This window comes from Ambystoma mexicanum, chromosome 6q (genome assembly GCF_040938575.1).
Source record: "Ambystoma mexicanum isolate Mex_15411 chromosome 6q, UKY_AmexF1_1, whole genome shotgun sequence".
Classification (NCBI taxonomy): domain Eukaryota; kingdom Metazoa; phylum Chordata; class Amphibia; order Caudata; family Ambystomatidae; genus Ambystoma; species Ambystoma mexicanum.
The window spans coordinates 768,029,547-768,055,499 of record NC_090937.1 but is presented as its reverse complement, the minus strand read 5'-3'; the positions used below and the strand labels follow the sequence as shown (position 1 = coordinate 768,055,499).

General features: G+C 45.2%; 1 protein-coding gene across 2 annotated transcripts in view; it reads right to left on the bottom strand.

Moving 5' to 3' along the window:
* Positions 1-25,953, bottom strand: part of TMEM131L (transmembrane 131 like) — a 909,664-nt gene that overhangs the window by 618,796 nt on the left and 264,915 nt on the right. For both annotated transcript variants that reach the window (XM_069631301.1, XM_069631300.1), the window contains exon 4: positions 19,090-19,152. In XM_069631301.1, the coding sequence (XP_069487402.1) occupies positions 19,090-19,152 (63 nt within the window). The remainder of the gene's footprint in view (positions 1-19,089; positions 19,153-25,953) is intronic.

The following is a 25,953-nucleotide window of genomic DNA, read 5'->3' as shown; positions in this document are numbered from 1 at the left end:
GGTGACAAATACAATTTCATAAGGTCAGTACCAAATGGTGAAATATTGGATGTAATTGTGCCACTCATCTTATACCAATACCAAATCAATACAACCAAACTTTGGACCACTACTACGAATAACAAGTTTCTCTCTTACCTGGTAATGTTGTTTCGACGGGATGTTCAGACGACGTATTCCATATCTATGACAGTAATCACCACAGCTGTGCTGCTTTGGAAAATCTTTCGGCGTCTGCGTCTTGCGTCAATGACGTCGATACGCCGCCCTCAAGGACCTCCTCCGACGGCCGACATCAATGGATGTTAAAAGTAGGACGCACGACGTCCGTAGCCTCAGTTGTAGTTTTTTCCCAGAACGTGTGGCACCAGTCTTCTGCCAGTTTGAACAAACAAAGCCGTGCGGAAACGTAAGCTGCAATCGCATAAGAAATTCTGTAGCGGGGAAGGCAGGGAGGGAGCGATATGGAATACGTTACCACGTAAGAGTAACTTGTTCTTTGAGAGGATTGGGTCCTCCGACATATTCCATATCTATGACAGACTCCCAAAGCAGTACCAATGCAAGCAGGTGGGAAAAGAATTTAGAAAACAGAAATTTAGCATGCTCAATCAAATTGCGGGGTAAAGGACCACCACAGAAGGGCCTGGGCGACCGAAGATGGCAGACGGCACCTGAACAGGGTCCGACATCCTGCCGGAGGACTGAGACCACTGGAGCTTGAGCGCCCATTGCAAAGATCTCATCCGCAACCTGGCCTCTGGCACCAGAAGAATGCAGGATACCATGAGGCCGAGCACTCTCAAGAACTCGAACGCTGGGAGAGTCTGGGCAAGTTGAAACTTGTGCACCATCTGCTGAATGTAATGAGCCCTCACCTGGGGAGGAAAACACTGCCCCAGGGATGTGTCGATCACTGCTCCGAAATACTGGAGCCTCTGAGTTGGTGTCAGATGGGACTTCTTTAAGTTGAGGAAGAAGCCCAGCTTGTGGAGGGAGTGGCAGGTGACTGACTGATGATCCAGGACTTGCTCGGAAGAGCGCGCCCTGATCAACCAATCGTCCAGGTAGGGGTAGACGTGAATCCCCCTTTCCTGAGGTGCGCTGCCACCACGACCATGAGCTTGGTGAAGACCCTCGGAGCGGAGGTCAATCCGAACGGCAGGACCCGAAACAAAGTGCGAGTCGCCAACCACAAACCTCAGGTACTTCTTGTGCTTCAGATGGATCGGCACATGAAAATAAGCATCCTTGAGGTCGAGAGACACAAACCAGTCCTGAAGTTGAAGGGCTTGGAGCACTTGAGAAAGAGTAACCATCTTGAACTTGTCCTTCCTGAGGAGTTTTTTTCAAACCGCGCAAGTCCATGATGGGTTTCAATCCCCCCGTCTATCTTGGAAATCAAAAAATAAGATATTGAATTTCCTGCGCAAGGAGCGGATCCAGACTCTTCAAAGAGAGATTGCCCGGTGGATTGTCTTGAGGCCTCTGCCGGAAAGGAAGACAGTAGCCGTGGGTTATGACCTCCAGAACCCACACATCTGAAGTAATGGCGCGCCACTCTGCAAGATGCTGCGCCAGCCTTCCCTCAACCGGCGAACCATGGGACATGGCCTCATGACTGAGCTGAAGCGGCTGCGGCGTTGCCTGAGGGCAAAGAGGCAACAGCCCGAGCGGCCTTGGCACCTCGAGTACCTTGTTTTCCACCTCTGGCACTCCTACGGTGGCCCCTTTGACTGGCAGCTCCTCTCGCTTTACCAAAGGATGAGTAATAACGAAAGGAACCTCCCCTCCATTGCTGTCCCCTAGGACGAAAAGGTGGAGGTTGCCGAACTGCAGCGCCCAACGACTTTGCCGCAGATTTTGAGGTCTGCAACCTCTCAAGGCTCTCGTCAGCCTTGCTGCCAAAAAGATGTTCCCCGTCAAAGGGCATGTTGAGGAGCCAGGCCTGCACATCAGGAGCAAACCGCAACTTCCGCAACCACGCAAACCTGCGTATCACGGTGCTCGCCGCCATGGACCGGCTGACGCAATCTGCCATGTCCAAACCCGACTGAACGGCCTCACATATAGCATCCTTGCCATCCTGAAGCATGGCAAGGAAACCATCCCGTTCATCCCCTTCGGGAATATGTTCAGCCGCCAAGGAAACAGTTCCACAGAGTGCGTGAAATGAGACAAGGCACAAATGGAGTTGGCCGCCTCAAGCGCCATACCCCCTGCAGAAAACACTTTCTTCGCCCAGCCGTCAAAACGCTTGTCGTCCCCATCAGGAAGGATGGTAGGGTACGACGCCTGCTTTGCCGGGGCCGTAGCCGTCTGCACCACCAAACTCTCCGGAGTAGGGTTCTTGGACAAGTAGCAGGGGTCACTACTGGCTGGGAGTTATTTTCACAGCAAAGACTTGCTCACTGCCGGGAGACTCTCCGGAGCAGTCCAAGCTGCCGCCACCCACCTCTGTAGAGCCATATGAAACGGCAGTACCGGGTCAGTTGGTGGACCAATGTCGAGGATATCCGTAAGGTCATCCTGAACAAACTCCCCTGGGGGAGCAGACCATCCTAAGTACTCGGTGACCCGTGACATAAGGCGCCGGTATGAAAAATCGGCATGAGTGCCAGGCTCAGGCCTACAAAACTCCACCTCCGGAGAGGTGTCCAGCCCACTAGCATCATGCAGGGACTGCCTCAGGTTCACAAACTGGCTATGGCCCGAGAGAATCTCGTCAGGCACCATGCCATCATCGGAGCCCTCATCCACCTCTGAAATGAACTCCAGATGGCGGAAAGAAGGAACAGAACTGGAACCAAAGCCATGCTTGACCTTGGCCAGAGCCTTTCTAGGTGGTTCCTCCGAGCCACGGGGTACCCCCGTCGACACAGCCCCGAAAGGCATCGAGTGAATGGGCACCGGCGTCGAGAGAATTGGCATCGACAACAGACGCGGCGTCGACACAGGCCTGGAAGGAGGAGCCCGAGCGTGTCCCTCGACATCCTGGGCGCCGAAGGCGTCGACGACTTCCTCGGAGGCGGAGCCTTGAGAGAGTCCGTCGACGACCTCGGCGCCACAGGCAACGATGTCTTCCTCGAAGACTTCACAGGTTTACGCGGTCTCGAGCGCATTGAGGACCGGGACCTGGACCGAGCATGCCGAGAACGATTCCCCTTGTCCGAGCGGGACCTTTCCCGCGAATCGTGATGACCACCCGAGCCCGAAGGCGTGCGAGCGGCGTCTCTCAGCTGATCACGACCGACCCCACTCGGAGGCTGGGACGGACCAGTGCCCTGTGATTTGAGAATCGCCAATATTTTCTTCCCGAAGGAAGCCCATTCCTCCGGTGTCGCATGCTTTGTGGGGTAAGCGACCCGCCGACAGGCGGAATCCTCGGATGAGGACAGGGAAGGCAACCGATGACAGCGCTTCTGGGAGTGCCTCGAAGAGGCAGAGGAGTGGCGAGACCGACTCCAGGACCAAGACCCACTGGACTTCCGACGACCGATGCAGAGTCTCGCCCCTCGAGTCGTCCGTCGAAAGCCCTACAGACCTCGACATCCGGGGCTTGGACACCTTACCTACCGATAACTTCTTGCGCTCCCGCAAGGCTTTCGACGTGAGCGACTGGCAGTCAACACAGTCGTCCGTGTCATGGGCCGGCCCGAGGAACCAGAGGCAGGTGTCGTGCGAGTCCGTGAACGACATCTTAGACCCACAGTCCCCGCACTTCTTAAAGCCCAGACGCGGTGTGGAAGACAAGGTAGACATCTTCACGAAGAATATTACACAAACAGGTTCAAAGAACCGAGAAAGCAACAGAAACTCCAAAGAGTCGAGGCGCGGCGAGATTCCCGAAGCGAACACATTCGCGGAAAAAACGGAACTGAGGCTACGGGCGTCGTGCGTCCTACTGATAATATCGAGTGACGTCGGCAGTCGGAGGAGGTCCTCGAGGGCGGCGTATCAACGTAATCGACGCAGGACGCAGACGCCAAAAGATTTTCCCAAGCAGCACAGCTGTGGTGATTACTGTCATAGATATGGAATACGTCGGAGGACCCCAATCCCCTCGAAACACCATGTTTCACCTATGTGAATATTTCTTTAAGAAACACCAATGCCTCCAAATAAAACCATACTAAACTTACAACGGTGAATAAAGCACACCAATTGTGGTGAACGTGCCCATGGCGACTCCAAAAAATAAATATTCACCAAGTCTTGATTCACTTTAAAGTGCCTTCAATATCTTCTCAAACGTGATGCTAATATACTTGGTTGATTTAGTCTCCGTCATGAATGAAAGGCATGTCAAAATAACCCCTACAGTTTATCCATGGTGTACAGACTCATTACTTCATTCAACAATGGACGTCGTATCACCCTCAACGGTAAAGTGCATATACCTCTATATATGGCTGAAATGCCAATACAATGGATCTGTATTTGAGAAGCCATTCGCATCAATATAAGATGATTACCAAATGTTTTGTTTACAGGCTCTCTCAAGACATTTAAGGGGTCAGACGGGCCAGCTGGAGCAGTTAACATTTAGGCTCAAAACACTCTTCTGATACTTCTGTGGGAACTTTCCTGAGCTTCCCCAGCAATGACTTCTTTAAATTGAATGATTCAGGCTGAGGGAACTCTCAGGTTGATCTCTACCCTTTATGCCATCCCACGATGCACTCTGGGTCCTTTACTCAATGCAAAAGAGTAATGGGAAGATAATTTGGGAGTGGAGATCAGCGAGAAGGGCTGGCAATAGATAGTCCATACAGACTTCCTTTGTCTTTTGGCGTATCAAAACATGCACCTGCCCAGCAAATGCATTCAGAGGACAAACCACACACTGAAGTATAGTCTTTATAAAATATTTCCTAGATGCTATTGTAGATGTGGTACCCCGGATGCAGATTTCACAACCAACATGGTCCTGCCACCAACACCCCCCTCCCGCCCCCCCAATGGCACCCACCGTTCCATTCCTCTGGGTTGAGGTGTGCAGTATACTAGGTGGCATGGCAGATGAGCAAGTGCCACCCTCTCCTTTGATGGGCCTGCTGGAGTGGACAAGTGTAATTACCATGTCAGTGAAGAACATCTGTGGAGCTTTTACTCTTATTGGCTAACAGGAGCGTGCCAAATGCTTGGAGCCAAGGTGACCACAGACTGTGCAGACCTCTCTTAAAAAGGTCTACTTTTGTAAGAGGATGCATAATAAGATAATGCATTCTGCCAGAGCAAATTCTAACTGGGCTTGCGATGCATTTTTTCAAATTAATAAAACTGTTGCCTGCTACATTTGGAGCTGTATCCACGGACTCTGCAATAGTGCATGTCCAATTACTGCCCAAAGTCTTGCATCACATTTGCTTGGGAAGTTTAGTTTATCCAATGGTATGGGCTACAGGCAATGACTAGACCTCTATAGCAGTAGTTGTAGCAGAGAAGTCAGGCTTAACTCAAGGGAGAGAAGAAAACTCAGTGAATTATGGTTAATGCACAGTTAACCCCAAACAATATCCCATACTGGTATACTGAAACATATACACTAATGAAATTACACGAATAATCTCTATTAAGTTAAATAAGTACATAGTAACATGAGTTACACACATGCACACCAGTCATTACAGCACCAAGAGGAAGAGGAAGGGGAAGGGGAAGGGGTTAATACTTTAGAAACCAGGTCGAGCAGGACACCAAAAGTTAAGCTTAGATTGGACTGACAGTTCTAGACACCTAAGGTATTACTACACTCCTAGAAATCATAACATAGCATTTTCAGAAGACAGGAGTGCAATACCTAGACGTTAGAAACATGTTAATAATCAGAGGTAAATGCTAGAATTCCAGTAGTTTTGAGGCCAGAACTGAAAAGTATGTCTTGTGATGAATCACAGAAATTCGTCCCTTCTCCCCAAACAGGAGTCCCCCTTCCCCCCTGTTAGGCTAGGGAGGTGAGCCTGCTGCGTAATACCCTCACGCTGGCAAGTCGGGACTGAAATGGCTGAATGCCCTATGTCCTGGAAACTGGTGAGGGAAAGAAGCAGCGAGTGGTGGTGTGACACTCCTTGCAACGACAGAGACCACTACCACATAACGCCCCAGGACAGTGGATACTGGACAGCCATTGTAGACTAAGATACATGGTACGAGAGTCCAAAGGAAGACAATGGGTCAGGCAGGGGAAGAGGAGAGCCCAAACCAAACAAAAAGAAACCGCAGCGGCATTACCCCTTAAATTGACAGGTAAAACAGGAGTGTTGGGAGAGGAAACAAAAGAATCGTTATAAGAGCCTTCATTCGCTTCTCAGTCAAAATAAAGAGACGATAATGGAAAAAAGCAAGAGAAGTGAATGAGAATCATTACAAGAGTGTTTATACTTGTCTCAGTCAAGATAAAAGACAATATCAGTAAAAACAAATGAAGTGAATGATAATTTCAAGAGTGTTTATACTCTTCTCAGTCCAGACAAAAACGATAACCGTGAACCCAAGAGATAGGAATGACTATTGCTTTGAGAGTACTCATACTGCTCACAGTCAAAGCAAAGAAAGCCTCAGTAAGGAAGAGAGTGCGGCTATAAAAACCGGAGGAGAGTGATGAACTAAAACCATTAATAAGGAAAGCAATATCAGTCTGGAATCAAAGAAAGCCTGTTGTGAGAAGAAACCAAAGCAAAAGGAAGTATTGAGAGAAATGTATGAACTGATCAAAGGTCACGAGAGACTATTTAAAAATCTGCAATTGAATTAAAAGATTGCAAGAAGCAACCCCCAGAAAAAGGGAGTCATTCTCCTGTCTTTAGTTGTCAATAGAGGAGGTGGCTTTCTTATTGGTGAATAAGCTTTTAATAAGCACAATAATCGCCCTCCTTGTACCCGACATGGAATATACATTTTCATTACTTATTTGTGCAAGGGAGTTTTATTTCTATTAAGGGCAGAGATGTGGGTATTATCCTCGCTTTATTAAACAAAACGTCATTGTGATCTGTGACTGACGGCTTTATCATGAACTGATGGTGTAGTTTGGGGACAATTCATCCCTCCTGATTTTGATGCGTCTACAATAATACAGGATCAGAGCTGAAACCGTTGAACTGATGGATGCCTGCCCCGAATGCCCTCTGGGGAGGGGGAGTTAGAGAGCTAGAGATGGAGAGAGGGAATGCGCAAGCGCAGGTGTATGTGTGAGTAGGTCTAAGTGTAGGAAAAAGTGAGTGGCCTTTACTAGAAGCATTCTCAAAGGCCAGCTAGAGACTGCATTGGTTAGAATTTTCTTGCTTTTGAAAACGTGAAGTTGAATCATAATACTCACTTCAGTGTCTTTAATAAAATTAAAACTCCCCTATTCGAGCAAGTAATGGAAAAGTATACATTGATCGATTGATATTTTATTTCTATCGCGCTCATACGCAAGTGTTTCAGAGCGCGACAAGGCAAGGGAGTGGGAACAGGGGAGAACAAAAACAGCGATCTTACTAGGCCCAGTGACATTGAGAATGCACAAGTGCATGAGAGAGGGGGAGGGGAAAAGTGCATGGAAGGAGGGAGAAGTGGAAAGTGCGAAGCAGAGGAGAAACAGATAAATAACAATAAATAAATAATAAAGGCAACAAACAGTGATAATGCAGCCAGCAATTTGCAAGTGCTAGGTTTAAGGCAGCAGACAGGGTAGGTCTGATAAGTGCAGGAAGAAAAAGGGGGGTGGCTGTATGAGTACAGATACAGACCCCAGTGCAAGGGGTGGCCCGGAGGGAGGGTGGCATGGTGAGCAGGTACCTGGACCCGAAGGACAGAGGGTGGCCAGGTGCACAGTGCCAAGAAAGAACAGATCAGCAGGGGAGAGAGGGAGCGAAGGCAGAAGAAAAGAGGAAGGTCTTGAGGTGCTTCCGGAACCGGAGATGGTTCTCCTCATGTTTAAGAGTGGCAGGGAGGCTATTCCAGAGGGAGGCCCCAGCCGAAGACAGATCTACCCCAGCTTGTTTCTTTGAAAAACGACTGACCCTGAGGGAGTTGGAGGTAGAGGAGCAAAGAGCTCGAGAGGGGAGGTATTTTGCAGAGGGATAGCTAAAGGTATTTTGGACCCAGGCCCCAGAAAGCCTTGTGGACAATCCTTGCATCCACTGGGAGCCAGTGTAGAGATTTCAGTCCTGGAGAAATACGGTCCCTGGGCTTGAGGCCAAGGACAAGTCTTGCAGTCCTGTTCTGGATTAGTTGCAGAGGGTGGAGAGTAGAGGCAGGTAGATTTAGAAAGAGGCTGTTCCAATAGTCCAAGCTAGAGAGAACCAGAGCTTGGGATACCATGAGCTTCTGGGGGAAGGTCAGGAAAGGCAGAGTACCTCTGAGGAGGTGCAGTCGGAAATTTGACTTTTTAGAGACCTCACAGATGTGGGCGGAGAAGGAAAGGGTGGAGTCAAAGATGACCCTGGGGTTCTTAGCCTCGCGGGTGGGGGTAGGAGGAGGGCCAAGGGAGGCCGGCCAGAGAGTGAGGGGAAAGGATCGTGAAGGTGTGCGGAGGAGGATCTCCGTTTTGCTGGCATTCAGACAAAGATCATTGGCGGAACACCAATCTTGAATGGCAGTTAGGCAATCAGGGATGAGAGAGGGAGAGGAGGTGGCAGAGGGCAGCCTAAAAATGAGTTGTGTCGTCAGCGTAGCATTGGAAATTTGAGCAGAAAGTTGCAATGCAGTGGGCAGAGTTGCCAGGTATTGGTTGAAAAGCCAGTTCGAGAGGTTAGACCCCTGGGGAACACCACATAAGCGCCTAAATTCTCTGCGTAGGCGAAGGATATTTTTGCTTACCTTTCCAACCCTCCCCTGACTGCAGCAAACATACCTCAATCTCTTCGTGAATTTTCCTCAGTCGCTGAATCAAAGTTAAATCTTAACAGAAACGTGTCCCCTGGAAACACAAGTGCTCAGTCTACCATTAATAGTAATTGGAATAATATAATGTGGGGCCCTGTCAAATATTTAGGAATCCCTTTTGCTAAAGATGTAGATGCCACTATTCAACTCAAAGCTACATCCATCCTTCATAAAAATCAATTCCTCCAACAATACACAAACCCTACTTTTTTAATGTTGGTGGGGGGTGTAAGGAAGGCATGGTATCAAAGTAAGACCGACAAGTGATCACGGTTCAAGGGTGTTTATTGAACTTTCAAAGAGGTGTGATAAACGCCTATCTAAACCTGAATCTAAGATGGGAGCAAGACATGACCCTCAAATAATAGAGAAAGCAGTCCTAGTGGAGTCTTGTCAAACAAAAAAGGGGCCTATACTAAAAAAAAAATATATATTTCCAATCCTTACTATTAGCTACAAATAGTGTGGGGTACAGTTCATGAAAAAGAAAGAAGTGTTCACAAAATAATAATCAGGATACTCCCTTCCCCACGTTTTCAGCATGTGGCAAGACGGTACACAATAAACAAAGCACACACTCTGGCGTCGGCGGTACGAGGATATAATGGGAGTTCCAATATCAGGGCCCTCAGTGCTCAAGTCTCTTTCCCATCAAAGTCTCTCGTTTCAGAGGGACTGATATACAAAACAAAAACGTAGAAGGTTTCTTTCTTCTTGTAACTAAATGATTTTGTAGGTTTCTAACTGGATCCCCCTCAGCCGGGCTCAGATACCACTTCACGTTCAACTAGTTTCCCTAGCAGGTCTCGGACCAATTGTAAGTTCCACTTTATACTCATCGAAGACTCGATTGTCCACACGTTTTTGTTGGACCCGTCACAGGACCACTTCGATTCAAAGTTTCTTTCTGACAACTTAGTTCTCATTTAGTTTGATACCCAACAGAGACCTTTGAATGAGCACCCCCCTTCGAGCGCCAGACCACTCTGTATTTGGTATCCGATTTATCTTTTAACCGTTCATTCACTCCTTATACTTCCAATTGCTCGCGCTTCATAACACATGCGCTTCATACACAGGCCTTTGTAGAATTCTCGTCAGGTGTGTGTAATGATTAGTAATTGCCTGACCTTGCCTGACTAAGGTGTTGGGAGATGTCAGGTATACGGCTCTGATGTTCGTCCGTTGTTGCTAACGATGAATTGACCATGAGAAAGTGTTTGTGTCAGAAAAGGGTTGGGGCGGTTGAGCTTCCCGGTATCCTACCTGGTAGGATGGGGAAAACGTGTTTCAGGAAAGGGGATCCTGTGTCTCACCCTTCGATGTCCCACTTCCACTCCCTGAAGACACCCGCCCATCCAGGTGATCCTCCCGCACTGGTCCCCCCCACACTCCCCCGGGAACTGGATCCAATAGCGATGGCCGTGTCCTGGCCACCTGGATGACAGATCCCCGGGGGTAGCGGGTGAGACACCTCTGGTTTCTCACAGGGGGCATATTTACTTTTAAAATGTTGGTCCCCATTATTCTATTCCTACTGTCAATGTTGCAGCAATCTTCTTTTCAAAATATAGATGGCTTCACAATTTCTATGGAATAATAAAATGTACCACAATGGCTTTTAATAAACTAAAGCACCCCAAAAATACAGGTGGTGTGAAGTTGCCTGAATTTCAGGAATATCTTAAAGCCTTTGCACTTTACCAATCTGTACAGTGCTTAAATTAATATACAGCTCAATAATGCCCCATTGGTATAAAGCTAAATATGCGCTTTACTGACCCTTTCAATAGCTTCGTCCAAATGACATTCAAGCCCCGAATCAAAATTTAATTATTCCATTTACCTTTAAGTTGTTGTTCATCACGCTTGCAAATTTACTTCACGTGGGGATGTTTTTCATTGGCATGATGAGCAAATCTGCATCACAGACAGTTTGCACAATAACGGAGGCATTTTTCTGTTTGAACTCACATCTTTTCATCTCTAGTTTCCTCATTCACTCACACTTGACAATTTCAATTAAGAATTTATCTTGATGCCACCCAGGCAGTATTAGCTGCCTTACCGTCCCTATTGCACAAACACCCTCTAAATTCCTACAATCATTCTTGTTTTAAGCCCTCCATAAAGATTCAAGTTTATATGCCCTAATCACCTTCAGGAGACCATGTCAGAGCCTTGGTCCTCTCTAGGATGGTCTACTGCAACAGCCTCGTTCTCAACCTGCCCTATTCTTCCCTCCGTCCTCTTCAACTCATCCAAAACAGAACTGCAAGACTTATCCTTGGCCTCAAGCCCGGGGACCGCATCTCTATGGCGCTGAAATCCCTTCACTGGCTCCCTGTGGCTGCAAGGATTAAGTTCAAGACACTTTGCATTGTCCACAAGGCTTTCTGGGGCATGGGCCAACTCTTTCTGCAACGCTCTCTTCCTGAATACTCACATTCCAGAGCCCTCTGCTCGTCTTCCTCCAACTCTCTGAGTTTCCAGAAGCAGAGACTTGGTGGGAGATCTTTATTCACTGCGGGTGCCTCCCTCTGGAACAGCCTCGCTGCCTCTCAGTCTTGAACCGGATCTACTTAAATTCTGGAATCTCCTCAAGACTTTCCTCTTCGCCGCCTCCTTCTCTCCCTCACTCCCCTGCTAAGCACCTTTTTGGTCTCCCGCTCCATGCCTCACAAGTCCCAAGCTTCCTCGCCAGTCTCCTACATTTGCCCCCTCGCCTTGCACTTGCTGCAGTACTACTGCACTTTGGTTACAACCCAAGAGAGTGGAATCTCTCTGCACTTAACCCAGGTTCTGATGGGACTGGGCACCCTTGGTCCCCGTTGCCACCCCCACGCACTTCCTGTTTCTGTTCACCTGCATAATCTGAATGTACCATGCCTAGTAAGATCATTTGTCTTGTGTTCCCTACGTCTTCCCCTCCAATGCATGGTTGCGCTTTGAAACACCTGTGTGTAAGCGCATGATAAACAATTAATCATATGAAGCCCAAAGTTGAATTTAATGGGAAAAGGGATTATGATCTTACCATTTCCTCTGACAACTGGGAGAAAGTGCAGCTTAAGTGCTTTAGCTCAGTTGCTGCCAACGACATGCAAAATATGTTATTTGACTCATGTTGTCCTTGTGCCTTGGCTAATGCAAACCTTATTCATATGATCTGACTGTAAAGGTGTGAGATCCTGTTGCACTGATTTTTGGGACATTTTGCAAAAGATTTTTTTTCACTTCACCCACCGAAGACAGATAGACTTTCACACCGAAAGTTAAAGTCACCAAATAATGACAGAATGGTGTGTGCCACATTTAGCCCATATAGTGATACAATTAGAACATTATATTTTAAAGGTTGAAGATCCAGTTTAGCAACAACCACTGTTCACATATTTAAGTGCATGATCTATCGGAAATCATTGCAAAAGCAAGACCCAAAGAAAAAACCTACCGGAATTATGCAACTCGCTTGGCTTTGGCCATGTTGGTTTGTAAAACCACCTAGAAAACATTCTTTGAACATGAAGACAAAAAAAAAAAAACCTTCTTGGCGAGCACACCGATTGTAGGAGTACATGCATCATTTATATTATGTGTTTGCCTGAGAAGGAGTAGGCGGGAAGAACTACATATCAAGTTAACCTTAGAATTACCAAACATAGATCAAAAATACACTTAGGCAATTTCTACAGCACCACTAGTCGAACATTATCAGAAATATGCAGAGGACAGGAAATGTTGTGCGTTAGATAAGGTGTCAGGTGACCCCCAGCACAGAGGCTGTTCAGTTGAATCCATTCTTGCAAAGGATGATGTACTGTTTAAAATCAATTGAAGGATTTAATGATCAAGAGGAGTGGAACACCTGGGGTTGCGCAACAAAGTTTTGGTTCATGCACACATTAATATTCTGCAAGGAAATACGAAATTGTAATTTGCATACAAGGCAGTTGTGCATGCCATTTGATTCAACGTATCCTTGTAAATAGTTTCAGTAGATGCAATATTATGTGAAAAAGTGACCAGCCTTCTATTTCGGGGTGACCATGTCATTGTTGCGTTAATTATACAACACACTAAGATGCTGTGATATTACCCTGCAGCAGGGCGCTTGAGGTGTAAAATAAAGTATGGTTGACAGCGTTTTTGCATCGATGAGAAGGATGTGGGCTGACGCTGTGACAGAAGTAGCACAGGCGTTGCCATTGACGATACGCTAATAATGATTATGGCATGAAAAGTGTTTTTGATCTTCTAATCTTAAACCGTGGAGTATGCTGAATGAGTTGTCGATTGTGTGAGTTATTGCTCAATGTTGACAGTTTCGTCTTAAGGAGGTTGAATGAATGTTTTCAGAAGATCTATTAAGCTCAATAAGGGGTTTATTTTAAAAACTGCTAATGAGTATAGACGTCGGTCATAATGTTCAGTTAAATGGTTATTGGGCGGGCGAGTATTCTGACTTTTGACACTGTCATTAAGACTAATTTCTAAACCAGGATCATTAATTGGCTTATATACCCTGGATGCAGGGGAGAGCTTTCAATGGCCTGAGTGAGGATTGTCCAAAGAGTGGATTTGGTACTTTCACAGTAAAGCCGGTCAAGTGGCACAGCGAGTAGAGCGCTCGCTTTGACATCAGTGCAGAGCCTGCGAATGCAGGTTCGAATCCCGGCAGCGCCAAACTCAGCGTTTCATCCTTCCGAGGTCGATAAATGAGCACCACACACCGTGGGTATTAATAAGCAGCGCTCAGATACCTGAGGGTTCGTAGCGCTATAGAAATGCCAAATTATTATTATTTAATCAAGAAAGCATGTTTTGACCGCGATTCTGAGGCAAACTAACGCACAATGCTTTTTTTGTGTGCACTTTGGTAATAATAATTGTATTCTTTCAGAGTATTTGTACATTGGCCCGGAAGACTAGGATACTAGGTATGGGGCTGTTTCATCAAAACTAATTGTCTGGAAAAAGATGTGGCCCTAGAGCATGGGGCATGCTGTCACTACATGACTGTTGGTTTGCCTCATGTTTTTGACTATGTGCTCATTCTCTTTATCAAGTTTGTGAATTATAAAGGTTTCCATATTAACTTTCAAGGTTCTTTCTATTGTGTGTGAACAACAAGAGTTCCAATTGATTTTAATACTGTGTGATTGAGTATCACTTTATTTTTTCCACCAATTATTAAATGCACGTCTGGAATTTTTTGGAGTGGTCTTTATTACAATGCGAGTTTATTAGGGTTGGGTCTATTTTTCCAATTGTGTGCATTATATAATGCATTGTAATTACTTTTGACTGGTTGAGTTTTCTGCATTTCATTGTGTGCTTTTTTACCACGCTGCTGTGATAACACTTGTGGATTTAGATTCTTTTTATGTTCAAAGTAATTTCTCATCAATGTAATATTTCCAAGACACAATCTTGGTGAAAGTAATCTTCAGCTATGCATACCATGCCACTTATTCTAGTACCCACCCAAGACTGCTGGACACACAACACTTCTTCCCAGCAAATACATTATCTCAGATTTGTTTTTGTTTATCACCATGTGGTTTGTGTTGTACTAAAGGCACAGTTGTGATAGCTGCCTTCACAGGCTAACCCCTGAATGGTTAAAAATACCCAGTCTAGCTGCACTGTGTTGAATCATATGGGTGGCTATGAGGGAGGACCACATGGGGTGAAGCGACCCCCAGAGGGATGACACATCTGAGGAAGTCCTCTATCCCCTATTCCTTTTTAAGGAGGTTCCCTCCCTTTGCCATGCCTTGATGGCATATTGTTACACTCTCACTTAACCACTTACCAAGTCTACTTCAAGTATTCCCCAATATCACCTAATAGTTTGTCAACAACTGAAACAAGAGGCAGGGAGTAGTTACGATTACCCCGAATAAGGTCCAACACTAGCTTGGTCATGATCACATAAGGAACAGTATGACAACAACTGAGACGAGGAAGCGGTGAGGAGCAATGACTATTACTCCTAATGAGAACCACTGTCAGCGGTCTAGTCGATGGGGAAATTCGATAGGCCCAACATGATTTAAAACCATGACAGGAAGAGAAGCATTGTGTTCTGCAGCTCAGGACGGAGCGAAGTACCAGCTGCAACGCGCAAGTTCAAGCAGCTACACATAGCCAGAGGGCAGTCTGCTGAGCGACACGCTCAGCAAGGCTCTGCAGAAACCATAAAAAAGCACAAGAAAGCAAGGCATGATTCCCGACCACTGCAGAGACTGGAAAGCCAACCAAAGCCCAAACGCCTACTGGAGGTGCCATAAAGGGCAGAGACCGACACGGGAGCCGTAGAAACATCCGACTTGGAGTCGGGAACGCAAAGAAATCACAAGAAGAGAACCAGTGAGCCCAGGGAAAGGTCGGGACTCCTTAGCACTGTCGGGCGAGAAAACGAAAGGCCTACGCAGTGGGACTGGGGTCTGGAACCCTCTGTACGAATATGGAGGGAGACCAAGAAGGGAAACCAGAGAGACATTATGTGTTGAAACCTGGTAGAAAAATATACAAAGTGTTTAAAAAGCAGGCCAAGTGACAATATGACAAGTACCAAACACACGTAGTTGCAAGAAACTGCATAGAAGTCCTGGCAGGAAAGTATACCAGGCTAAGTGTGTGCAAGGAAGTGAAAGAGACTGCATCCAAGACCTGGCAGGAAAGTATACCAGGCAATGTCAAGTGTGTGTGATAAACTTCAGTAAGAAGAGAATCTCAAAGAAGATCCATGCCCTTAAGATTGTGAATTGTTGTAAATGTGGAAAAGAGCGTGGCACGGAAGCATGCCGGCTAACCTGCCAGTCTGGGACCCGGACATGAATTGTAATGCAACGAAAAGAGAATGCCAAAGAAGACACATGCCCTAAGGATTTTGAACAGTCTTGAATGTAAAGAGAAGCGTGGGGAAAGGGGCCCATTTCCTCAGGAACAGTGAGCCCACCAAGAGGAGGGAGTTATTCTCTTGGGTTACAAGGAACTGGGTTATTTTTTGTTTAAACTTCACGTTTTGGAGAAAAGGAAACTGGGGAAGGGAGCCATTCCCTGGAACTGTGAACATTGTCCACTTGGATCATTTTGGTTGGATGTATACTGTATTGTAACAGTTGTGCACTTTGAGAATCAGGGACAACATCCTTCGCACCTTAGAGTTAGTTTTAGAGCGTGAGGGCCAGGATAGGATTTTGGACATAGGACATATTTTTGCTTTGGACATCTTGACAAAGGACAGACCCATTTGTTTTGACTGAGGTAGGGAAACTCCTCTTAGAATAGGGATAGTGAGGCATTTTCCAACCCCTTTATCATTTAATAAAGGTTTACAACCAAAACATTAGTCCACTGTGTCCGCGTCTCATTCCTGGTTCCTCAGTAAGCTTTCCCCAGAAGCTTATTGTCTCTAGAGCTCTGGTCCTCTCTAAGCTAGACTACTGCAACTGGGTCTTTCTAAATCTGTCTGCTTCTACTCTTCACCCTCTGCAACTCATCCAGAACAGGACTTCAAGACTTGTCCTTGGCCTCAAGCCCTGATATCGTATCTCTCCGGCCCTGCAATATCTTCATTGGCTCCCAGTGGCTGCAAGGGTTACATTCAAGACCCTATGCATTGTCCACAAGGCTTTCTGGGGCCTGGGTCCAAACTATCTTCAACTCTCCCTCCGTAAATACCTTCCCACTCGAGCTCTTCACTCCTCCAACTCCCTCTGGGTCAGTTGCTTCCCAAAGAATCGAGTTGGGGGTAGATCTCTTTCCTCTGCTGGGGCCTCCATCTGGAACAGCCTCCCTGCCACTCTGAAACTTAGAGAGCAATCTCTGGTTCCAGAAGCACCTCAAGACCTTCCTCTTTGCTTCTGCAATCGCTCTCCCCGTCCCCTGCTGCTCTTCCTCTCCCCTGCTGATTTGTCTGCTTCGGCTCCCTGCACATGGCTACCCTCTGATTTCGGGCCCAGGTCCGTGCCCACCCAGCCACACACCCGCGCTGCCTCCTGGCATCCCTTGCACTTTGGTCTGTATCTGTAACCCTACAGTCCCCTTACCTGCACTTATCAGACACCCCTTGTCTTTGCTTTAAACCTCGCACTTGCCACCCTGTTGGCTGCACTACCAGTTGTTTTTATCCCTTGCTCAGCACTTTCCACCTCTCCCTTGCACTTTCCCCCTTCATTCTCCCCTGAACTTGTGAGTTCTCAATGTCACTGGGCCTAGGTAGATTGTTGTTTTCGTCTTCGCTTGTTCGCCTCCCTTGCCTCGTCCTCACGTGTGTATGAGCGTGATACTAATGAAATATAGGATATCATATCTCAAGGCACTCTGCAGGAAACTTACCAGTGAGGTCTGCATTTTTGTGGGAATCATCAAGTTTACACTGAAAACTTTGTGAACATGCTACAGACAGTTGAAGAGCAGTGGGGCACACCGCAAAGTCTGAGCCAATTCCCCATCAGGCCCCTCCCTGTGTGCTCATCCCACCCTTCCAGGCTCATCTTGCTCCAATTACTCCTATGACTGGCCAATGCTAAAAGAAGCGCAGCAACTTTAATTCCCCCCCCCATTGAGTGCACCTGTCAACACAATTGAACACTGCTTAAAATATCTAAAAACTAGCAGGAAAAACTACCAGGTACTTTGAACTGCTTTCTTACCCAATAAGCCAAAGTATACGCACAACTGTCAGACATATTCTAATGGAAACTTGCATGATGACTCTGGAGTATTTGCCTCATCAGCCAAAGGTTTAATTTGGCTTAACAGAGGTTTACCTCATAACGTTCCTATATGTATGGAAGTCTAAATGTAGCTGAATTATTTCTAGGATCCTTTCTTCATATGGGTTTTCGGTAGTGCCCCTACACCCGAGTCTGGGAGTTAGTCTATAGAGATTACCTCAAACGAATTTTAGAAAATTACCCAACCCACTTGGATTTAGTGCAAGCATACTGTTAAACATTGAAATTATACAGGTCTATCTGCTTTGGTTACCACAGTGAATTATTGTTTAAATTGTATCGTCGTCTATCCAATATTCACCCAACAGCCATCCCAGGTCTCATAAGGATTTCTGCTTTTCATTTAGAGAAGATTCTCGATATACAGCGGGTTGACGCGTCTCTTTAAACAATGTGGTAATTAAAGGTAGAAGCAATCCGAGCTTCTTGTTGTCCATTCTTCTCACTACCTCTAGCACCTGTGCCGACATGCAATCTGAATTTCTAACCTCAATGGTGCCTTTCCTGTGCTCTAGTGTTCTTACTTGCCGTGAGAAGAAAGTAAGGTGAAGAGCCATGTTTTCAAACCTTTTGGAAGGGCCATTAGGAGTCCCCGGTCCTAGGGAGGGGGCAGGGCATTCCAGTGGTGTACTGCCACTGTGGGGAAGCTCGACCCTCCTGCTATGACTATTATTTTTTAAGTTGGGGGCAGAGAGAATCAAGCATTGGGCATGGTGGGACCTCAGTGGTCTGGTGGCTTTGGAGAGCACAATAATTTGCGACAAGTATTCTGGGGCAGAGTTGGTGAGTCATTTGTGCGTGATTGAGAGTGTTTAGAAGATGATTCTCTCTCGTATGGGGAGCTAATGCGCTTCCTTTCTGTCTGCTGAGAAGTGGTCTTTTCTCAGGATGTTCAGTACTGCGTGTAAGGTATTGTTTTGGATTATCTGCAGCATGTTAATGTTTTGTTTGGAGGTTTCTGCAGAGAGGACGTTGCAGTAGTCCAGTCTTGCTCCAATGATTGCTCTGGCGATGGTGAGGCTACTGGGCTCTGTCAGGAATTGTCTGGCTGCATTGATGACCTATTGCAATACCTCTTGTTTGCACAGCTCTGATTAATAGTAACAAAATGTAATTTTCCACTAATCACTTTAGTCTATTGAATTTCTCACAAACTGAAAATCATACCATGCATAAATAGGTGTAGAACATTAAAATTAATAAAAGTGTAAAAATATCACACTTTAAATAGCATTTTGTCATGGCAGTTGATTTGGTTTCCTTTGAGAAAGGGTATATTATTTACTTTAAAGTGTGGCAAATAAACGGCTAATAAAATAAGGAGAAAATATAGTGTATAAGCAAAATAGGACCGTCCATCACAGCCACTGTTAAACCACTGGAAAGTTAATGTAACCACAGTAAATAAAGCAGGTTGTACACAAAATATAGTTTTACAGTAGCTCCAATAGCAAAAATAACTTACTGTGCTCCAAAATCTAGCACTGAAGGCTGAAGATGCAAGACCCTCCCACTAGGTCCAGCGGAGCTAAAATGCAAAGGAAAATTATGGTTTTAATATATTTCAGAAAAGGAAAACATACAATGTATTCATACAGTACATACCCAAACCAGAATTATTGTACAAACAGAATAAAACAATGCAAGACAATACTTCTGGACAATGAAATAACAAAATTACTACTTTGCAGTAGGAACCTCATGAGCGCTCGCCACGAAAGTGGAGTAATTTGCTTTTTAGTGAGAATATAAAAATAATACTGTGTTGCAGAGTCTGTAATCTCTTGGATTCATTTCAAATGACAGTGCTTCTACCAGAAACATTACTTGGGCAACAGAAACAGGCGGAGCATTTCTGTTTTAAGGTGCTTTACAATAAACGGGCAATAAAATTTGGATTAAACATCAAACAAAAGGCGGAAGGGGAAGTTGAAAGACATGGAAAGTGTACAATATAGACATAGGGGACCAGAAGTATGCGATCATGGCACTTTACGTCTCAGTTTCCCATTGAAGAAACAAGAGGAACTTTTAAGTGTGATCTTGAAGCCCTTTGTGGTGGTTCTAGTCTTAAGCTAAAGTAAGTGTTCCAGTGGTAAAGAGGGTAAAAATGGAATGCAGGATGGGTGGGAACAGAGGTTTCTTTGCAGGGCTGCATCATCAGTAATATTACAGCTAAAGGCACACCAGTATATAGTGTGATGAATCCTGCAGAGTCATCACTGAACCCCAGCCTAAAGTCTCCTCCCATGGGGAAGGCAGCCGCTACTTGATCCTAACCGGGGGAGTGGTATCATGAGGGAGGGTCACATGGGAGGAGGTGGGAGAAACGCAGTATTCATCTTCTTGTGGGGATGAGAGTCCTATAATTCCTGAATACCTAATGGTGTGCTGTCATTGTAGAAGCCCCACCCATGAAACTACCCAAAGAACAGACTATGAAAAGCCCCGTAACAGAAAAAGGTTTGTACCCTGGGAGGTCAGAAATTAAATATATGACAACTCCTAATTGTCATGACTATCTTAGGCGGAGATCCTAACCCCAATGTTAAATCACCGACATTTTACATAACATCCCCTAACTCCGACCACTTTCAGTTCACAAAGCAATCCAAACAAAATGTCAAGGAACCAAAACCACTATGGACTCCAGGATCCATAATGCCTATGGTACTGGGACGTGGAAGAGTGACTCAGAATTAATGAGGAGCGTGGGTGCCATTAAACAGAATGTGCGGTCTAGTTGTTGTAGAACAAGGAACCTCAGCAGGACATTTAAACTCAATAATAAGCTACAGCTGAAGAGAGATGTGGAAGGAGTAGTAGAAGCAGAAGCAGCCCAGAGTTTGTGGATTATTACACAAACAGAAAGAAGAACACCAGCTGAAGTCGACGCAGGAAGAGCAGGTGTGCAGTACTGCAGAGAGCGCGCAACAGGAAGTGGTGTTGTGGAAGGCTGAGACGAGAAGATCCCAGCCGTGTGGGAGACGTGCCCCCAACCCAAAGTGAGCTGCTCACAACAAAGTAATTTAGTTTGCCATAACGGGAGATAGTTTAGTGAGAGTGTTACACCACACTAATCTCTTAATATTTATTCAATTTCTTCTGCTGCAGTGGAGTCTGGGGTTGCCCAATTCATATTTATTCTTCCAGGTCGTTTTTGCCTGGTTTCCTCCATGCAGTGTTCAGATCAGTTTCTAGAAAGGAGGTGTAAGATTTTCTTTGTCAAAATGGCAGGAAATGACAGAAATATAGCCGATTCAGAATATGTTGTTTCCCAGTAGCCCATAACCTTCAGAACAATTAACTGATCAGAGATTGTGCTTGTTGCTCAATCTAAAAAGCAAGCAAATATTTCAACTGAGGCTTTGAGAATGTGAAGATTGCATTTGGGTAGTAGACATTTCAAGTCATTGTGTGCCCTAGTTAGTACAGATAAATATCCAAGTTCAATCTGGTAAATAAGTCAACTTTAAAACTGGAATATGGCTAAAGTTACATTTGGAATGCTGACAAAACAATTGCATAACTCTGGTATTGAGGAGCAAGGAAAAAGTGGTATGTTCGATATAGATAGCCTACATACCACTACAATCCGCTTTGGTGAACATCAAAACCAACAAAATAAGTGTGGACCCAATTGTGATTCTCTTTTTTTTGTGATTACTTTAAAAATAGGATTAAAAGTTGTTCCGGAAAATAGTAGCTAAACGTACAAATCCACAAGTTAACCAATTGATTTAAAGCAATGCAATAGAGGTCAACAGAATTTGGGGTGAACAGGGCCCCGCTGAATAGAGTTAAGGCCTTTGACTATCTTGGTGTTAACTTTTATTCAAAGGTTAGGTCCCCCCTCCCCCACCTAATATTAGTAAACTATTTTTATTAATATCTCACGCCATTCTTGGAATGATGTGCTTTTCACCGAATTTAAAGATGACCCCTCCACCAACCCCTCTGAGCAGCTCCCCCCCAACCCCCCCCAGGTTAATATGTTCAGTATATACAATGCTAAAGCCTCGGCAATCGCTTGCTTTGGTGCACACATTTGGGGAATGGAAAAGGCTGCTACATAGCAAGTAATAGAGAAACAATTTGTACTTAATGTATTGGACTTCTCCCAAGTATTCCATCATGAATAAGGGGTTGGATATTTGAAAGATCAATTTACTGTGGCACCTGTGCTTCATGGGAGGACTACTTGGAGTAATCACCAAGTAATCTTGTTGCAAAAAACTATTAGAGATATCAGGGGAAACAACAGCAGATGCAAAATAGCTTGGCTTTCCCATATTAATGAAAAGCTAAGGTTAATAAACGCTAGTCACAGTTTTGAAAACTCTGAAACCATCAACAGGAATAATAAAGTTGAAGTTAATCTGCACTACATCATTCCAATTCAAGAGAAGTAGTGGCACTGTCCGCTATTCAGTCAACCTCTGCCTCCACGCCACTAAGACTGAGATTATTTGCATTGGGACCCTTGCTCCTGCTTTCCCACTTTCACTCTGGCTGGCCTCCCTTGGCCATGCACCCACCTGCGAAGCAAGAAACCTTGGGGTCATCTTTGATTCCACTCACTCCTTCTCCTCTCACATTTCAGACATCTCTAAAAAGTCTACACCTCTTCAGAGGTACTCCACCCTTGCTCAATTTCCCCCAGTGGCTCACTGTCTCGAGAGCCCTGGTTCTATCCAGGCTGGACTATTGCAACTGCCTCTTCCTCAACCGCCCTTCTTCTGCCTTGCGCCCTCTGCAGCTCATACAGAACAGAACTGCAAGACTTATTCTTGGCCTCAAGCCCAGGGGCCACATCTCTCCGGCGCTGAAATCCCTCCACTGGCTCCCCGCTCCTCTACCTCCAGGTGCCTCCCTCTGGAATAGCCTCCATGCCACCCTGCACCTTGAGCCATATCTCCTGAAATTCCGGAAACTCCTCAAGACCTTCCTCTTCTCTTCCTTCTCTCTCCCTCCCTCTTCCCTGCTAACCTAATTCTCTGTCCTTTCCCTCCCTTTCCAATTCCTTACAGCATGCTGACTGGCCGGCAGGTGTACCTCAGAGTCTCACTGGTCCCCGGCATCCCCGCCCGTCCTCTCTCGCACTTGCTCAGGGCCCTACACCCCACTCACACTCTATGCACTGAGAAATTAACCCAGGAGAGGGAATCTCTCTGCACTTACCCCATTCCCAACTGACCGGGTGCACTTGACCCTCCTCTCCCTGTAACCCTCTGTGCACTTGCTTGATCCGTATGCATCATGCCTGAAGATAGTATGTCTGTTTCTCCCCTGTATTAATCCCTAATTGTACTGTTTAAAATTGCAGAATCGCCGTCAGGCCTATTTGCTATATCCCATACTGTTAAATGTATTTTATGCACTTACACTGCCTGTGCAGACTATTATCGTCTCAAGATTTTCAAGGACTCCGAGCAACTTTTTTCTTCCCCCCCCCCAGTGTTCCCTCCTTGAGCGCTTTGAAACACTTGCCTGTGTATAGGCGCTATATTAACAAACAATACCAGAGCACTTTACAAGCCAGCAAATAAGAGTTAATTTGCAAGTTTCTTGACCATTCTCACGTTATCCCAACCATATCTGACCTGTTTAAGGTTTAACTTTCTACCACTTAACTCTTAGGGGAAACTGGTCAGGAATCAAATGTGAAGACTGTTTTTAAGTCTCCAGCGCCCAGCTACCCCAGGGTTCGGTGCGCGGTACAAATAAATAAACTAAACTAAACTAAACTAAACTAAACTGTTGTACCCTGTTCAGTCCCCATAACATAGAAACATCGGGGCACTTTTAGTTTTTTTGCCCCATATAGGACTGGATACAAATTGCCACCTAAATTCCAATCGAGGATTGAGGCACTTCAAACCGGCTTTGCTTCACATTTTATTGCTCATGGATATCATGGGCCACAAATATTTACCAGAGGGGAGCGGTACCCCTTAAAAATAATCATATTGTTTTGACTTTATTTTAAAACATGATATTCTAAGGGGTGGTTTTACTTAACTGAATGTTTTATCATATGTAGTTTTATCATGGATATGTTTAAAGGATATGCTTCTATTGAATGTCTTGCTTTAAAAGGTTTGTGCTGTACTTTGTTGTTCACTTTGATGGTTTGTTTTAACCGAATAAGGTGATTTGATTAAATGATTGTTATATCGCTTGGGCAATAAGTTAGGGAAGGGTCATTATCCCAAGCGATAATTAGTCCTCCCAAAGTCTATAAGGATATTAGCATATAAGGCTACTAGCAAATCATGTTTTATCAGTGAAGTACAAATGATTAATAATGCGAAAGCAAACAGACAAACTCAGTAACTTAAATGTGGTTTTATTTTGCAGTATTTAAATAACAAGGTTGTCTTCATAAATTAAACCTTTCAATTGCACACTTGGTTAAACTGTAGAGGGTTTTAGCATGACCATGCATTAGAGTTTGTGTAAAAGTAAACTGTTTCTCTATAAGAAAGTAAAGGCATTTTCACATGTTTTAACTTTTTCTGGTATGTTAAATAAGATGTTGCAGTGAAATACAGGTTACCCTAAAAAGGAAGTGTTTGGTTAGTGGGATCTTGAAATATCATGTTAGAGTGCCCTGCGCCCAATATTGGAGATGTGTTGCATGCCCGTGAAGGTACAGAGGTTTCCCCCGCTCCGTTTTAGTAAAATGATCCAAAAAACGTTGACACATGGGCAGCGCCACTATAGAAAGAAACTTCTGTAGCAGTTAAATGGACGTATACGTTTTAATATATCATGATAGCCCTTATTTGGGACATGTTTTACGGCACATACTTTGCCTTTTTTCAATCAGGGCAGTAGAGGCTTTTAGTTCTGGTTGGCTAGGATAATGTCGATCTGCCGTCATTGGTTGCATAGGTGTCATTGGACGCATAAGATTTACACAGAACACACCATTTCTTACTTGCCAAGAGTCAACTGTCACTAGCCAATGAACTAATGGGGAGTGCAAACTCTGAGGCCTGCATTTAGTTAACCGAGTAAGACAAACGGTCCATTGTGAAAGCATATTCTATTCACAAGAACTGCTCAAAAAAATATGGTTGGTCACAGCGTTTGGCAGATACCAGATTACACACCAGTATGGGCCATAAAATCCCACTGAGCAAAGGCAAAATCGCCTGAACATGGTGTGCACCACTCTGCACAGCAATTCCAGACAGATCATTGCCCATCAGTATTAGAACTTCATCTGGAGAAGTAGAAGGGTCTCTCGGTGGTCACACCCATCAGTGACTGGATATCAGTGACAAAGTTAATACTCACCAGTCTGAGTGCCAGGTCACACACATAGTGCCCGAACAAAGTAGATTAAACATTCACAATTAAGGAAAGCTGGATACATCCCATTAACATTTGCTTGTGTTAAGTGCTTGGCTACTACACTTCTTGCGTTACTCACAAGGACTATTGAACATTGAATCTTACTCCATTTATCATCCACGAAAGGATGAAGATGAGCAGCGGGTACTGCTAGGATTCAAACGTGCGACCAACAGATTGCTCAGAAAAGCAGGAGCTTTTTAAAATCCATACCTGAAGTATTTTCCACGATTTATAGTTTTGAAAGGAGGTGAAAAAGCGAGGGCATTCCTCGTAAAGGCCAGGATTTACAGGCAGCACGCTCACTACAGCCATTTGGTAGCTTTACAAAACAAGGCTCCAACAATGAGAGCAGAGCTGATGGACCCATTCTGGCCAGAAACATCTCAAGTCATACAGATGTATCCGCTTTGAGCCACCCCTAGCACAGCTGCAGCATTGAAGTTTAGTTGCCCTCAATATCGACATACAGAAACCACCAATATGAAATGACGCCATGGGTGGCCATCACAGACACACAACTAGTCTGTTTAATCTGTTTCAGGAATAAGATTTAAGAATTCTCACAACTGCCATCACATACTTCAAACTGCCAACGGAGTTCGTGGAAAAACGGCATGTACCTGTGTTTCTTCATTGTTCCAAAAGAAGAAACTAAGGAGAGTGCAAGACACGGGGTACACAAAAAGGGGATTATATGGGTACACACATTTACTCAGTTAATTCTTATAGTGTTCTAGGGCCCTGTTATGGGGCCCTAGAAGGGGGTAAACAGAAGTCAAAATCCAGAATATTCAGTAGGAACCCTTGAAGAGGTCATTTCTGATTCAGCAGACGCTGAAGGTCAGTTCTAGTTAAAGCTGCAGGCGTTGATTCTAGCCTTTCAACTCTAATCCATAACCATGTTGCATGAGAATCTCAAAAGGTGATGGGGCACGTGACCCACCATGAGGTGGAATTCCAGCTG